The sequence below is a fragment of the Camponotus floridanus genome, unplaced genomic scaffold (assembly GCF_003227725.1).
Source record: "Camponotus floridanus strain SB8 unplaced genomic scaffold, Cflo_v7.5 scaffold90, whole genome shotgun sequence".
NCBI classification, from domain to species: Eukaryota; Metazoa; Arthropoda; class Insecta; order Hymenoptera; family Formicidae; genus Camponotus; species Camponotus floridanus.
The window spans coordinates 374668-389215 of NW_020229861.1; the positions used below are offsets into that span (position 1 = coordinate 374668).

General features: G+C 29.6%; 2 protein-coding genes across 5 annotated transcripts in view; one reads left to right on the forward strand and one right to left on the reverse strand.

Annotated features, from left to right (window-relative positions):
- The first annotated feature begins 336 nt into the window (after positions 1-336).
- LOC105248600 (ammonium transporter Rh type A) overlaps positions 337-14548 on the forward strand; it is a 120234-nt gene continuing 106022 nt past the window's right edge. For 3 of the 4 annotated variants that reach the window (XM_025414886.1, XM_025414892.1, XM_025414887.1), the window contains exon 1: positions 14029-14091. The gene's annotated coding sequence lies outside the window, so the exon portion shown is untranslated. Of the gene's footprint in view, positions 446-14028; positions 14092-14548 lie in introns of those variants that run through there. The other variant, XM_025414889.1, reaches the window with a different exon arrangement.
- LOC112639792 (THAP domain-containing protein 6) lies at positions 5433-6437 on the reverse strand. The gene is made up of 3 exons (XM_025414893.1): positions 6270-6437; positions 5961-6152; positions 5433-5622 (listed from the first exon to the last, which is right to left on the reverse strand). Exons 1-3 carry the CDS (start codon positions 6329-6331, stop codon positions 5577-5579), a joined length of 300 nt encoding a protein of 99 aa, XP_025270678.1. The 5' UTR covers positions 6332-6437; the 3' UTR covers positions 5433-5576.

Sequence of the window (14548 nt, forward strand, 5' to 3'; positions counted from 1 at the left end):
ATCATGTTACTTCTATGAATTGTGAGTTGTTTGTCTCGTTTTATGGATAGTCTAATTATATCAGTACATGTTGACCATGTATTTCCTTGAACAGAACAAATCGATCGCGTGTCATCTGTATGACGGCATTGAACGATTTCCTTCATGTTGATAAGTGCCGTTTCGCTTATCCTCATAGTTAGATGCCTCGTGATTCTGCTTGCGAAATCATATTTCTTGTTGCGCGTGATTTGTGTGATTGTTCGAGATAAATCTTCAAAATTTTATATCGATACGAGTAATGCAATACTGATATGTATCAAAGACATAATTACATATATGTATAAATGTATATATACTTATATAAATATCATTAAGAAATAGTGTGTGAATTGGAAGTAAGTTCTCTCTCTCTCTCTTTCTGCATATTATCTTCATTTCTTTGTTGAAAGAAAGTACACAAAAGGTAAGAAAAGTAATTAGTGAAAATAAAATTGTATGTTACACACACTTTAAAATGATATCCCCTCTCTCTCTTTTTCTCTCTCTCTCTCTGTATCTCTCTTTTTCTCTCTTTCCCTTTCCAAATAACAATTAATGAAATTATATAAAATAAAATGCACTATAATCAAATTAATTTATATTGTGTAATTTTAACATTAATGAAACATTTTAGATTTTATTTGAAAAATTTATTATTATTTTAGCAAATATTTACTTTATAACCGACTTTTAATAAAAAAACTTAGTGATATTGTGTAATAAATATAGAGACAATGCAAGTCTGGAATATAAAAGAAATAATTAAAAATTAAAAAGTCATAGATACAATAATCAGCCTAATACGAACTAAACTGCGGATGATAAAAAAAAACAAAAAAGTAGAAAAATGTCGATAAGTCGCATTTATTAAGAGAGCGACTAAAAGTGAGACGTTTCGATGCTTACTTGCATTTCTTCAGTCACGAAGTGTTAAAATTCAAAATATGGTGATTGCATCTCGAATATAGGAAGTCAACGTGTGTTGTGTAACAGCTTGGTTTCTGGTAAAAATTACATACATAGAACACAAAACATAGATACACAAAACATAAAAGAATGAATAAAGAAAAAATTGCGCGAAAAATAAAGAACCGTTACAATTAAAGTAAATCATTAGTAAAAAATCTTACCAAATCTCCTAAAATTTGAAACCTCCACACAGATTCGAGTCTTAGTATTAAAATTAAAAAACATTGTTGCGACAACGGCAGACAGTAAGACAATGAGAAGATACATTATTCTCACCGCAATATAAATAGACCAAAAACAACAAGTACAATGTGAGACAAACCATCATAAGAAATCCAATAACAGAAAATACATATTATTTAAAGCTAATAATTATTTAAAGCTAATAAGTCCTCAATTTTATTTAATCCATTTTTTTGTTTTTTGATAAAAATCATTTCCGAGATCAATCTTTTAAAGTAATGGGGCTCATGGTCAAGTATTTTAATTTCGTCCCATCCTATGGAATGATTTTTATTAATAATGTGGTCAGTGATGACCGATGGTTGAAAGACTGGCTAACATTATTTTTATGTTCCCTTAATCTAGTCTGACTCTTTGTCTGTCCCACATAAGAAGCGTCACAGTCCTTACAATTAATTTTATAAACCACATTATTTTCTTTTAATTTTGAAGTAGTGTATAAAATGAAATAATTAAAATTATTACTTGATGTAAAAAAATGTTGAGCACTTAAAAATAGCAATTTTTAAAAAATTTATTAAAAATCTATCATATATTGATAGAATATAATGATATTAAACTTATACAACATTTATTTATATTAATAGGTATATGTATACTGTTTAATGACTTTGATTTTGATATGTATTATAAAAGAAAAAACTGATTAACATTTGTTTATATCTTAATCTGAATAAAATAGTATAATTTTTAAAATATAATTATTTTATTGTTAAAACTTTATTTATTTCAAATTTGATTTTATGTTTTATGTACTACTGAATTAATTTATTTTTAAGCATAGAATTTTATTTTGATTTTTATGCTTTTTTTATTATTACACGTCTTCATGAATTTCTCGACATCATTGATTTCTCGACAAAGAAAGATTGATAGATTATTTAATTAAATATTATGTTATTTATTGTTATACAATAAAACTATAAATTGTCTATGATATAATTTTTATATTTTTTAATGAGTGATTTTAATAATTTAATTTTTTATTACTATTTTAAGCGACAAGATGTTAAAAGAAAGTTTACATATTTTGAAAGCAAGTAGTATTGATCAAAAAAGAAAAAAGTAAACGCGAGCTTGAAATTAATATCCCCAAATATACAAGTAATCTTCTTTTTTGAACTCTCTTTTTCTTTAATAATTGAGAATGTGGAGCTCTTGGAGCTGCTGATATATTACAAGATGTTCTTTTTAATTGATCAAAATATACAAGTATCAATGATTATGTATTAAATTAAGAGATTCGATAAAAAATAAAAAGATGTGAAATTAAATAAATATTTAAAATAAAATAATTTGGCACTTATACCAATTAAGTAATATAAATAATATAATACAAACTACTATTAATGACGAAATATAATATTTTATTAATTTTAAAATATAATACATGAAAATTGTTGCAAGTTATACAGGTTATCCTGTAACAATCAAATATGTTTTTGTCATTGCAATATAAAGAAAATTCCCATTGATAATAAACAACTGTGTCCTGAATTGAGGCTACCATTGATAATTTATATCAGTGTGTAAAGCGTATCAAAAATATTAAGAAAACAAACATTTTGCTCCTAAGCTTGAATGCGTGCAGGATGTATAGGGGTTAAAAAATCAGATTTAATCAAGAATTGGATCATCATCGGAGGTGTTAAATCATTGCAACAAATACAGGATGTCAGGAACATTTTTGCAGTCCCGAAGTGTGAAGGTAGATTGGCAAATTAAGAAGGAAAGTACTATACTATTTTGCAATATTCGCAATAATTAACGAAAAATTAATTAAAAAAGATCGGCCAATGCGCGAGGCTAGAAGTGCGTGAAGGTAGTCTCACTGTAATATAATGGCGGCGCGCGGCGAAACGGTGATTGGGGAGAGAAGGAGCGATGAGTGTGTAGGCACGCAGCGAAAGGTCTTCTAAACTAAAATGTCTATTATTTTGCAAAAACCACGTAAAATTTCGAGAGATTAATTAAAAAAGATCGGCCAATATGCATGACTAGAAGCGTGCGACGAGAAAGGTCGTTCCACTGTAACTCGACTTAGGCGTGACGGGAAGCAGCAGATGGACGCTCTCCAAAACATGATGGCGATGCGCGGCGCTTTAGTGTTACGTTGATGAATAAGCTTCGCCCACCGCTTTATCGCGCGCCTAATATCGAGTTACAGTGGTGTAAGAATGTAATAATATACGTGAAAATGGCGATGGCGATAACTACGGGTAGCGGCGCGCTATCTCGCCGCGCGCCAACAGGCAATGTCTGACACGGGCCCTGCTATAGCTTAAGCGGTCGAGCACTTCTCTCATTCGTCCGATTTTAATAATTAATATTTCTATTATTATTGCAAAAATCCTTAAATGATTTGGGACTTCTTTATTTAATTTACTGCGCTCTACCTTTTCACAAGTACGTAATAGAATGTTTAGGACATCTTGTATATTGAGATTATTATACATATAGCAGTGCTGGGATTTATTTGCAAATTTCGGCCAGATTTCTTATCTTACGCCTACTGTTCCCCTCTTACCGCTTGCGTTTTAGCTACCACACCGCCGGACGCTCGTAACTAAAGAACGCTCAGGAACGTGCGTGTCACAAATGTAATGTGACAATCTATCTAAGTTTTCTTTATTGTTTATTAATAACAAAAATAATTATTCTATTATTAATTACGTATATATTCTGTAACAATTTAAAATATTTGTATTTTGAAACGTAATTAATAATAAAATAATTATTTTTATTATTAATAAATAATAAATAGAACTAAGATAGATTGCCACATTACATTTGTGACGCGCACGTTCCTGAGCGTTCCATAGTTACGAGCGTCCGGCACCACAGTAGAGGAAAAAGCACCTTTTGTGGACAAAATTCAGCCGACAATCGAATTCTTAACGGATTTAAAAAAATTTTTTTTCTAATTTGTTATTTTTTAAAAATTGCATAGGCTTTAAATGTTATATGTGTAAATTTTGATTACGTCCTAAATTAAAAATGGCGGATTTAAAGTGGGCATAAATATCGAAACTATACGATTGCGAATAAATTCGTAACAAAATGTGCATGTATTTATGCAAAGGTATTATTATGTGTTTGTAGTCGATAATAAATCTGCAGTTGAAAAAATGGCGGATCCAAGATGGCGGAAAACTTTTTACAAATAGCCGGATTCTCATGAAAATCAATTTTTAATGGATTTTCGCGATTCCTGAATCTGAGAATAAAATGACAAAATTCAAGAAGGCGAATTCAATTTTAGCTAAAGAAAGAAAAAGTTATTCGATTTTCATGAAGACTGGTTGTAATTTTTTTTTTTGGATCCCAGAACATTTTACAATCTGTCCATCAGGACATTTAGTAAATTGGAGTGACTTGGTAAAGTAACATGAAAGAAGATGTGTCCTATGACTCATTCCTATAAACAAATTTAAACATATATACAGTAAGTCTGCTGTAGTTTAAATTAGTGATAGCGGGATAATCATTGGTTAGATTAGGTTAGGTAATTAGATCGCAAGGCATTTTCCGTTTGAGTCTACGTGCTTTCTTTGTCTTCCTCATGAGATTTGTAGCGAGGGAGTTTGGATGAGTAGTCAGCCGGTCACGGTAGTTTGTACAGTGTTTTATGATTTTCTCGTTGACATTTGGAATAGCTAAATCCTTGTGTATTTCTTCATTTGCCGTGAACCATGGAGCGTTTGTTATCATTCTCAGTATTTTAGATTGGAAACGTTGAAGAATTTCAATATTAGACTTGGCTGCTGATCCCCAGATTTGTATACCGTAGGTCTATATCGGTTTTATTATAGATTTGTACAGCAGGAGCTTATTTTCTACTGAAAGTTTAGATTTTGGCCCGATTAGCCAATACATGTTTCTAAAATAGAACTTATATACATGGAAGAGGAATAGCCTAGCCGAAACTGTCCTTAACATCTGTGCGACAAGGACAGATAGAGCCTGACTTTTGTTCGCTATGCGCACGCGCGTCACCGAATGACGCTTGCGCACTGTATACAGTAGTATAATTACAAAAATATTGTGTTAATATAAAAAAATAAATATTTTGTTAATATAAATATTTCTAAAGATAAAGATAAGATACGATAAAGAATACGATAAATAAATAATAGAAATTATATAATATATTGTATACAGAAAGAAAATGTTTTATTAATATAATTATTACAGAGTAAACTTAGTTATGAGTTATGAATACATACAGTCATAAATACATAAGCCACGCAACGTGCGTTCCCGACATTAACGCCGTACATCATTGATTTTTAAAATGTATTAATTTACTATAACGGACTCAATTTCATCCAATTCTTGTGCTTTCATTGAGAGCTGGTAGTTGGGCAATTTTCATCTGTTGTATTTGATCTACAATTACAGATAACACTTTTAAAGTGAATGCATATATATATATGGAATGTGTTAGAGATGTTGTTCTATGATCTTGAAAATGAAGAAAGATTTGTGGCAGTCACTACTCAGATAATTGACCATTAAACATTGTGTCTTATTAAAGAACCAAGTATATTTCTTATAAATCTATATATTATGTCCCTAATGAAATGAATCACGTTACTTCAAAGAATAAAATTATGTAATTGTCATTAAATGTATCTTGGGCAAACTGTATAGCAATTCCGAGAATTACAAAGTCAGACACAGATAAACATTAATAACTATTTTTATTCAAAACTCTAAAAAGTTACCTTTTCTTTTTTTTCTTTATATCATAAATGGATGGTATTGATCCAGTATTTAAACTAAAGCTATTTGATTTTTGTTTTAAATCTTCTTTCTTGAAATGCTGTGAGCATAAGAAAGTTGCGGTATTAAGGACTTCTTCCTTGATTCCACAGAAAGATAGCCATTTTTTTCTAATGTCCTTATCTTTCGGAAATCTGTAAAGAAATAACATTATATATAAACGTTTTATTTTTATGCTATACATATTTCATTTACAGGAAACATATTTTGAAACGCATATAATCTATAAAAAGACACTTAAATTGTCTTACCTGTGATAAGATACAGTTTTGTTGTTTGTCAGATTACCGCACAACAAACAATATTTGCCCATTTCGCTAACAGTTCAGTTGTCCAAACACGTTATCCTCGCTTGGCCATAACAGATGTTTATGTCTAACCTTATATACGCGCAAGCGTCGTTCGGTGACGCGCGTGCGCATAGCGAACAAAAGTCAGGCTCTATCTGTCCTTGTCGCACAGATGTTAAGGACAATTTTGGCTATACGAAATACAGGCTATTCCTCTTCCATGTATATAAGTTCTATTGTTTCTAAGCTTAAGCCCTAGTTGTTTACGCTTAGTGAATATGTGTTTTTGCCAGGCTAAACGGCGATTCAGGTAAATGTCTAAATATTTAATTTCGTTAGATTGCGGGATAATGTGATTATTTAGGGTTATAGTAGCTTAGTGGGCAGTAATCTTTCTTTGTCGTAAATGTTATGTATACACATTTGGATTCGTTGATTTTGATACGCCATTTCATTAGCCATTTTGTATTCTATTAAGGTTCGATTGTAGAAGTTGAGAGGCAATTACAGGGTTTTCACTAGTAACTAAGATGGCAGTATTATCAGCGTATGTAGCAACTGTTATTTGAGATATTATAGGAAGATCACTCGTGAACAGTAGGTATAAAATTGGACCAAGGACACTGCCTTGTGGTACGCAACTTTTATTTGGTGAAAGTTTGTTATTGTGTCTTGGAAGTTTACTTGGAAATATCTATCTTCAAGATATGATTTGAGAATTGGATAAAAGCTACCTGGCAAGTATTTTTTTATTTTATAGAAAAGACCGGTATGCCAAACTCTATCGAACGCTTGGGCAAGAAAAACCGTTGAGTATAGTAGTTTGTGTTCAAAACTGTGGTGAATTTTGTTGATTATCTTATGGACTTGTTTGATCGTGGAGTGTTGTTGCCGGAATCCGAATTGGTAGTTTGGTATCAAGTTATCCTTATCGATAATTGGCAGAAGCCTTTTGAGGAGTAGCTTTTCGAGACTCTTAGATACGATTGGCAGTAGACTTATTGGACGATATGACGTGACCAACTCAGGATTTTTCCCTGGTTTGGGTATCAGTATGATTTTCGCAACTTTCCACTGTAGGGGAAAGAAGTTGTTTCTTAAGACAGCGTTATAGAGTTGGGTCAAAAATTTGAAACCCACGTCAGGGAGTTCTTTTAGGATTTTGCCGGTTATTAAGTCGTATCCTCGGCTTTTCTTAATGTTCAGGTCCGTTAAGATAACTTTTTTTACTTCTTTAATGGAATTTATTTATCTTTGCCTCATGCTGACATTTCGTGTCAAAATATTGGAGAATTTCTTTTTCTTTCTCGTATAGATTTATTATAGGATTAGAGGTAAATACTTTTTCCAAGTGTTTTGCAAATAATTCGGCCTTGTCTGCATTGTTTTTTGCCCATGCTCCATTTTCCATACATATTGGTGGGTTAGAGACCTGTGGACGTTTGGTTGTAATAAGGTTGTAATTTTATGATTATTGATTATATGAATCTAAAGGTTAGATTTTTTAAACTGAACTTCCATATTCAAAAAGTTAGAAGTATCTGGATTTGCATCAAAATTAAAATAAAAATATTTTTTGGTTAAAACGTATCTTTAAATTAAAAAAAAAGTATAAAGGAATTTTTATTTACGTTACAAACATATTTATGTTATTTAAACAATAAATTAAATTTAATTAATTTTAATCATAATTATTTTAGCATATAAATTTAATAGAAAAAAGTATTTCTTTAACTATCTTTTTTCAGAAAGCATGGATCTTTTTTCTATAAAAACTGACTTTTGTTCTATTGCTTTATAATATGAATATTATATAAGTGCATATCATGAAACAATAAATAAGCTCTTTCATCAACGTTAAGGTATCAGTCATAAAAAGAGTTGTTTTTTTAATTTTTATATACAGAGTGTCACTTAATTGGCGCCCACTATTTATATAACGATATTCCTAGTGGAAAATTAAGTCGAAAAGTCTTGAACCATTTTTCTCTATAATGCTTAATAAAGCGGTAATTATTGAATAAAGTTGCGTCAATAAACACCTTTAGTCTTCTTGATGAAATTTTCTTTAAGGAAACGCTTTTAACGGAAGAAATATGGTTTTTAATGCAAAATAAAGTTTTTCGCATTATAGAAAAAAAATGGTTTCAAATTTTTTTTATTATAGAAAAAAATGGTTCAGGACTTTTCGACTCTGTTTTTCACGAGGAATATTGCTATATAAATAGTAGTGGGCACCAATTAAGTGACACCCTTTATATATATTTTTTTTGTTTTTAATATTTTTTAATATTTTTTGTTACATTTTATATTTTTTACTTTAAAATAATAAACAAAAATTAATTTACATCTGTACATAATTCTTCACATTTTTTGTGAGTTATGTTTGAATTAAAACATTTTTTCTTATAATTAATTAATAATGATTTTGCACCTTCAGATTCTGTACTTTTTTTATCTCGTTTTATTTTGATGTTACTGATCAATGATCAAAGGAAATTAGAAGATGCATTATGTACTGGCTTTATGTGAACACATTCTACTGTTATTTGTACGAGCATTTCTAAATACCTTATTTGTTGCTTCTTGTGCTTTTTCTGATAGTCTATCAATTGATACATCTCATGCTCTAATTATCTCGTGACCATGAATTAAAACTTTATGTACAGACGGACATATTGTACCAGGAGTAAAACTGTATATATAATTTAGCTGTCCCAGTACAATATTCTTTAAACTTAATGCAGTCAATTTTACATCTACTAGCAAGTGCTTGCAAAATATCTCTGAATCTTATTATTAAATTCTCTTTTAATCCAGCTCATTTCAGCTACAAATTTGAGGATGTGAGAAAAAACATCTAGCTACATTACCAGTATTTGTTGTTCCATAACCTTGGTTTACTACGTCTACTGCTATGGAAAGTTTAAATTTCAAAGATTTTTTATTCATTTTTTTTTTTAATTTTATTATCTTTCGTTGCATACGATTTTTTGAAATTTAAATTGTAGACAATATGTAATAAACACTCCATAAAACGGATCCAGCAGTGTAGAGTAAAAAGCTCAAATTTGTAACTATCTTCATTACATGGCAAATTTTTAATAAATGATATATTATTAATTTTGCTTAGATTAACCTTACACACATTACAGCTTGAAGACTTCTGATTAGTTAAAACATTGCACGTCTTACCATCAATCAGTGTAATTAAGATTGTACGTGACTTCATATGTTCTGTCTACAATAATTATATGTGTTGTAGCAAGTTTATCAATTTCTTCGTCATAAAATTTGTATTCATTTAAAGTATTCATAGCACTTTCTTTTATGAATTCAAATTTAAGCCAGCAATATCTGGTCGAGGATGGCTGCTCATTTAGCCACACAACAACATTATTAGCTATTAAATGAATAGGAACGAATGAAATAATAAATACTCTATCAAATAAGTTTTCTTCATATGCATCGTTATCATCAGATGCATTATTATCACTGTCGTTTGATCGATTATTCACGGAAACTTTTTTTTGTTCTGACCATGTTGTCTTGTAGTTTGTTGACTGGAAGTACCATCCATGCTCCATTTCCCATATAAAACAATTCATTATTGTTCAATGCTTGTAACGTTTCTTTATCTAATGTTAAAAATATTCTATGCACAGTATGGTCTAATAGTGATTGCAGCTTGACACTCGCTCCATTTTCTGTTACAATAATGTCTTTTGGATAACATTTTCTTTTTGCTTTCCTAATGTTTTCATAAGGAGGATATAACTTGTCTCCGTGCAAATTTTCATTGTGCATACGCAGTTTTTCATACTTATCCCTTGTTATTTCTAAGTCTATGTATATAGTTAAAGGACCGTTTATATATCTTTCAGTTTTTTCAATTTTCTTTTCAGAAACATGCTGATTAATAGAATTGGAAGGCAAAGAATCAGCTGCCCGTGTTATCTCTTTATCTCTGTATTTTTCGAGAAGTTCTTGAATGCGTCTCTTTTTAGTTTTGTCTAACTGAACCTTCTTGATAAAATAAATGTCGTCGACCACGCTTATTTTATAAAGAATTATGTAATTCATTTGAGAAACTGGCAAAATTACTCGGACATTGTGCATGTGAAGTTGAAACAAGATGAACTATAAAAAGATTATTTATAAATCGTTTAAACTGACTTATAAAAGTTAATCTATTACGAGTAGCCATGTTCCATTTCTATTATAAGACGATACAAAGTTATTAAGTAGTTTTTTTTTAATCTGTTTAAGTTGGTCCTGATCGTAATTGTATTTTTTTATAATTTTGTCGATTAATACATCTATCTTCTCTTTGTCTTTTTCGATATTATTCCATATTCAGAAACACAAAAGTTTCTGTCTCACTGTAAAATCCATCATAATGTAATGCAAATTTAATGAAAAATAATAATGTGATTTTTTATCGAAAAATAGCTAAGAATTGTGCAGAGACAAGTATAGAAGACTGAAATCTGCGGAAAATCTTTATTCATCTTTTTTTACAATCCTACGCGTCGAAATGTATTTCTGTATTTATATTTTCCATAAATAAATTGTCAAGCGAGTAACTATTTCCGTCGCACGCCACATAGCGGACAGACTTGTAAGCGCGATTCAAATGCATATACATATTTTTCAATATTATACAGTTCTCTGCACATTTTTCGATAAAGGATCACATTATTTTTCATTAAATTTGCATTGCATTACGATGGATTTTACAGAGATAGGAATTTTTGTGTTTCTGTATATGGAATAATACCAAAAAACACAAAGAATATAGATATATTAATCCACAAAATTAGAGAAGCGTACAAGTACGATGAGAATTAACTTGAACAGATTAAAAATAAACTGCTTAATAATTTTTTACCGTCTTATAATAGAAAATGGCTACTCATAATAGATTAATTTTTGTAAGTCAGTTTAAACAAAAAATTTATAAATAATCCTTTATAGTTCGTGTTGTTCAATTTCATAAGTACGATGTTTGAGTAATTCTGCTGGTTTCCTTAATGAACTACATAATTCCTTATAAAATAAGTGATCGACGACTATCTTATCATAAATATTCATTAGATTTGCCTTCTTAAATTTTGTCATTTTATTCTCAAATTCAGCGATCCCGAAAATCCATTAGAAACTAATTTTTATGAGAATTCGACTATTTGTAAAAAATTTTCCGCCATTTTGGATCCGCCATTTTTTCAACTGTAGATTCATAATTATCAACTATAAATACATAATAACATCTTTGCATAAACACATGCATATTTTGTTACGAAATTTTGATATTTATGCTCACTTTATTGGATCCGCCATTTTTAATTTAGGTCGTAATCAAAATTTACGCATATAGCATTTAAAGCCTATGCAATTTCCAACAAATTAAAAAAAAAATTTTTAAATCCGTCAAGAATTCGATTGTCAGCTGAATTTTGTCCACAAAAGGTACTTTTTCTTCTACTGTGCGGTGACGCGATCGCTAAAGCGCGAGCGGTAAGAGGGGAACAGTAGGTATAAGCTAAGAAATCTGGCCGAAAGTTGCAAATAAATCCCAGCACTGTTATATAAAATGAGAAAAAGTGAAAAGGATTGAAAAAGAATAACAGAATATGAAAAAAAGAAAGAATATTGTATAGAAAGAATGAAGCAAATGGAAATGATTGAGAAAAAATAAGAATGATTGAAAGAAAATGAAAAAAAGTAATTAAATTACAACATGATAATTAAGTAACGAGCACTAAGAGCCTACAAAACGCGGATGGAAATGCGTAAATTATTACGAACATTAATTGTTCGCGAAAAATTTTTAAGACACATATGCACATATGCCAAGTTATAGATTCTCTTGGTTTGAGACTTCTATAACACCCCCTTTACCCCTCTGGAGAGATGTAGACAGGAAAAATATCGGGGCGAAGTCGCTGAATCGGGAATCGAACCCGAGTCTTTCGCTTGCCGGGCGACTGCTCTTACCACTGAGCTATTCAGCCCCACACCGACACTTCTCCTGTACGTTTTTATTAATCGGTGGAAATAATGAGAACACGATAATTAGCTCAACGTGTAGTTCTAAATAAATTGGTATATAATTCGGCTCTATATATTTAAACAACATGATAATTAAGTAACGAGCACTAAGAGCCTACATTTAATTAAATTACATTAAAAATTAGTCAATTTTCAAATATTAATTAATAATATGTTTTGTAATATTAGGATATTAATTTTAATAACTTAGAAATATTAATAATAAATATAAATAAATATAAATATAATAATATAAATAAATATGATTATATATATATATATATATATATATATATATATATATATTTTGTACATAAAAGTATTAAGGTAAGATAATAAAAAAGTTAATATTTTACTAGATATTTTATGGTTTATGTAAAATTAAGATATTATTTTAAGCCTCATAACTGGAAAAGTACTCAATGAAAAAATACTTTATTATAGTGTTTTGGAAAGCTCTCGACATAAGCTATAAGAATATGTAATAAAAAATAGGTGGTTCCATTCAAGAAATTAAAGGTGTCCTTGACCTGACCTTAACGATACTATCCAAGATCAAAACAATGACACCATCTTATGTTCCACTCAAAACCATACAATTTTTGTTGAAAACGTTTTTCTCTAAAATGCTTAGTTTTTGAAAGAAAAGGAGTAACGGGTGGTCTAGGACACCCTGTATATATATATATATATATATATATATATATATATAATATTTATTATAATATATATTATATATATTATAATATATATATTATATTTCTTTTCAAGTAAAAGATCAAATAATCGATGCATCGATGCAAATAAAAATGATTATTTGAATGACAGTTCTGACTGGCTAAAAAATGGCTCATATTTTATAAATGTTACGAACAAATCTTTATTATAAATCGTAACGAATCGTTGCGAATATATTATTAAAATAGCTTTGTATGCATATGTGTGCAGGCATATACGTGAGTTTGAAAATTGAAAAATTGAAACGAGAGAAAAATTGTTACAATTCTGGTATACGATTATCATACTTCAAAATTGACCATGCCAATTTTAGTCAAGCTAGTCGCAATTAAAAACTTGAATTTACATTGTTTGGAAAGTGCTGTTAGGTTTTTGGTTACGGTTTTAATTTCTGAGGTGTATTAATCATGAGGTATTTTAATCAAAAGTTTATTTTATGTAAAAGCTACTTCAGATAAGCTACTTGATAGCATCTCGACATATCCGAAAACAATGACTCTTAACATGGAATGCGGTTTTTTATGTACTTGGCATCGCGATGCTATTGCGTCGCTTGATGAGATCATCCTAAAAATCTGCACAAATCCATTTATGCATTGGTTAGCATCTCCGTATAATATTGATACGGAAAAGATGTATTCTGATATATTATGATATATTTTGATTTTCGACAAAATAAACAATAGTTTTTTATCCAAAAAATTTGTTTTCTTTTCTAATATATTATGTAAATTGCAATTTCTTCTATTTCTTGTTGTTTGCCTTAAAAAAATAACAAAGAAACTATGTAAAGATAACATATTGTTAATTTCCTCTTGCTTGGGGTTCGTAAAATCAAGCATGATGATCCCAGAGCGACTCTTATTATCAGAACTAGCTTAAATGAGGCTTAAACGACGTGGAACGATATTTGCGACAGTTTCATAAACGACGCTTCACATGTCGACAGTTATCGCGCAAGCTCGGTAGGAGTGAAAACAAAATTTGTGACTAGGTAATCATTTTAAAGAACTATTATGTTTTAACACTATTATAATTAATTTTATATAAAATGTTCAATGTAATATTAAATTATTTACTAGCAAGTAGTAAAAAATAGAAATTTTTATATTTAATAATATCTTAATTAAAATTAAATCAAATTTGATAAATTAATGTCACAGCGCAGTAGTTGGAGCGCAAAGAAGAAACAACAGTTCCTTCTTTCTAATTATTAGCATATATTAAAATGAATATGATTACATTACATGCAAGAAAAACAACATCGTTTTATGTATATATATATATATATATATATATATATATATATATATACACACACATATATACAGGGTCTACCAAAAGTGTGGAAACCCCTAAATATCTCGGAAAATATACGTTTTACAGAAAAGTGTTTCCAACAAAAGTTGTAAGGTTTAAGAAGATCTATATACTGATTCTATCAGTTTGAC

Bases quoted from the DNA above. Each gene is read 5' to 3' on its own strand.
- LOC112639792 (XM_025414893.1), bottom strand. From the start codon at position 6,331: ATGGGCAAATATTGTTTGTTGTGCGGTAATCTGACAAACAACAAAACT. The intron at 6,153-6,269 runs GTAAGACAATTT...ATTTCTTTACAG, and splicing joins AAAACTGTATCTTATCACAG to ATTTCCGAAAGATAAGGACA. The intron at 5,623-5,960 runs GTAACTTTTTAG...CTGTAATTGTAG, and splicing joins ATAAAGAAAAAAAAGAAAAG to ATCAAATACAACAGATGAAA.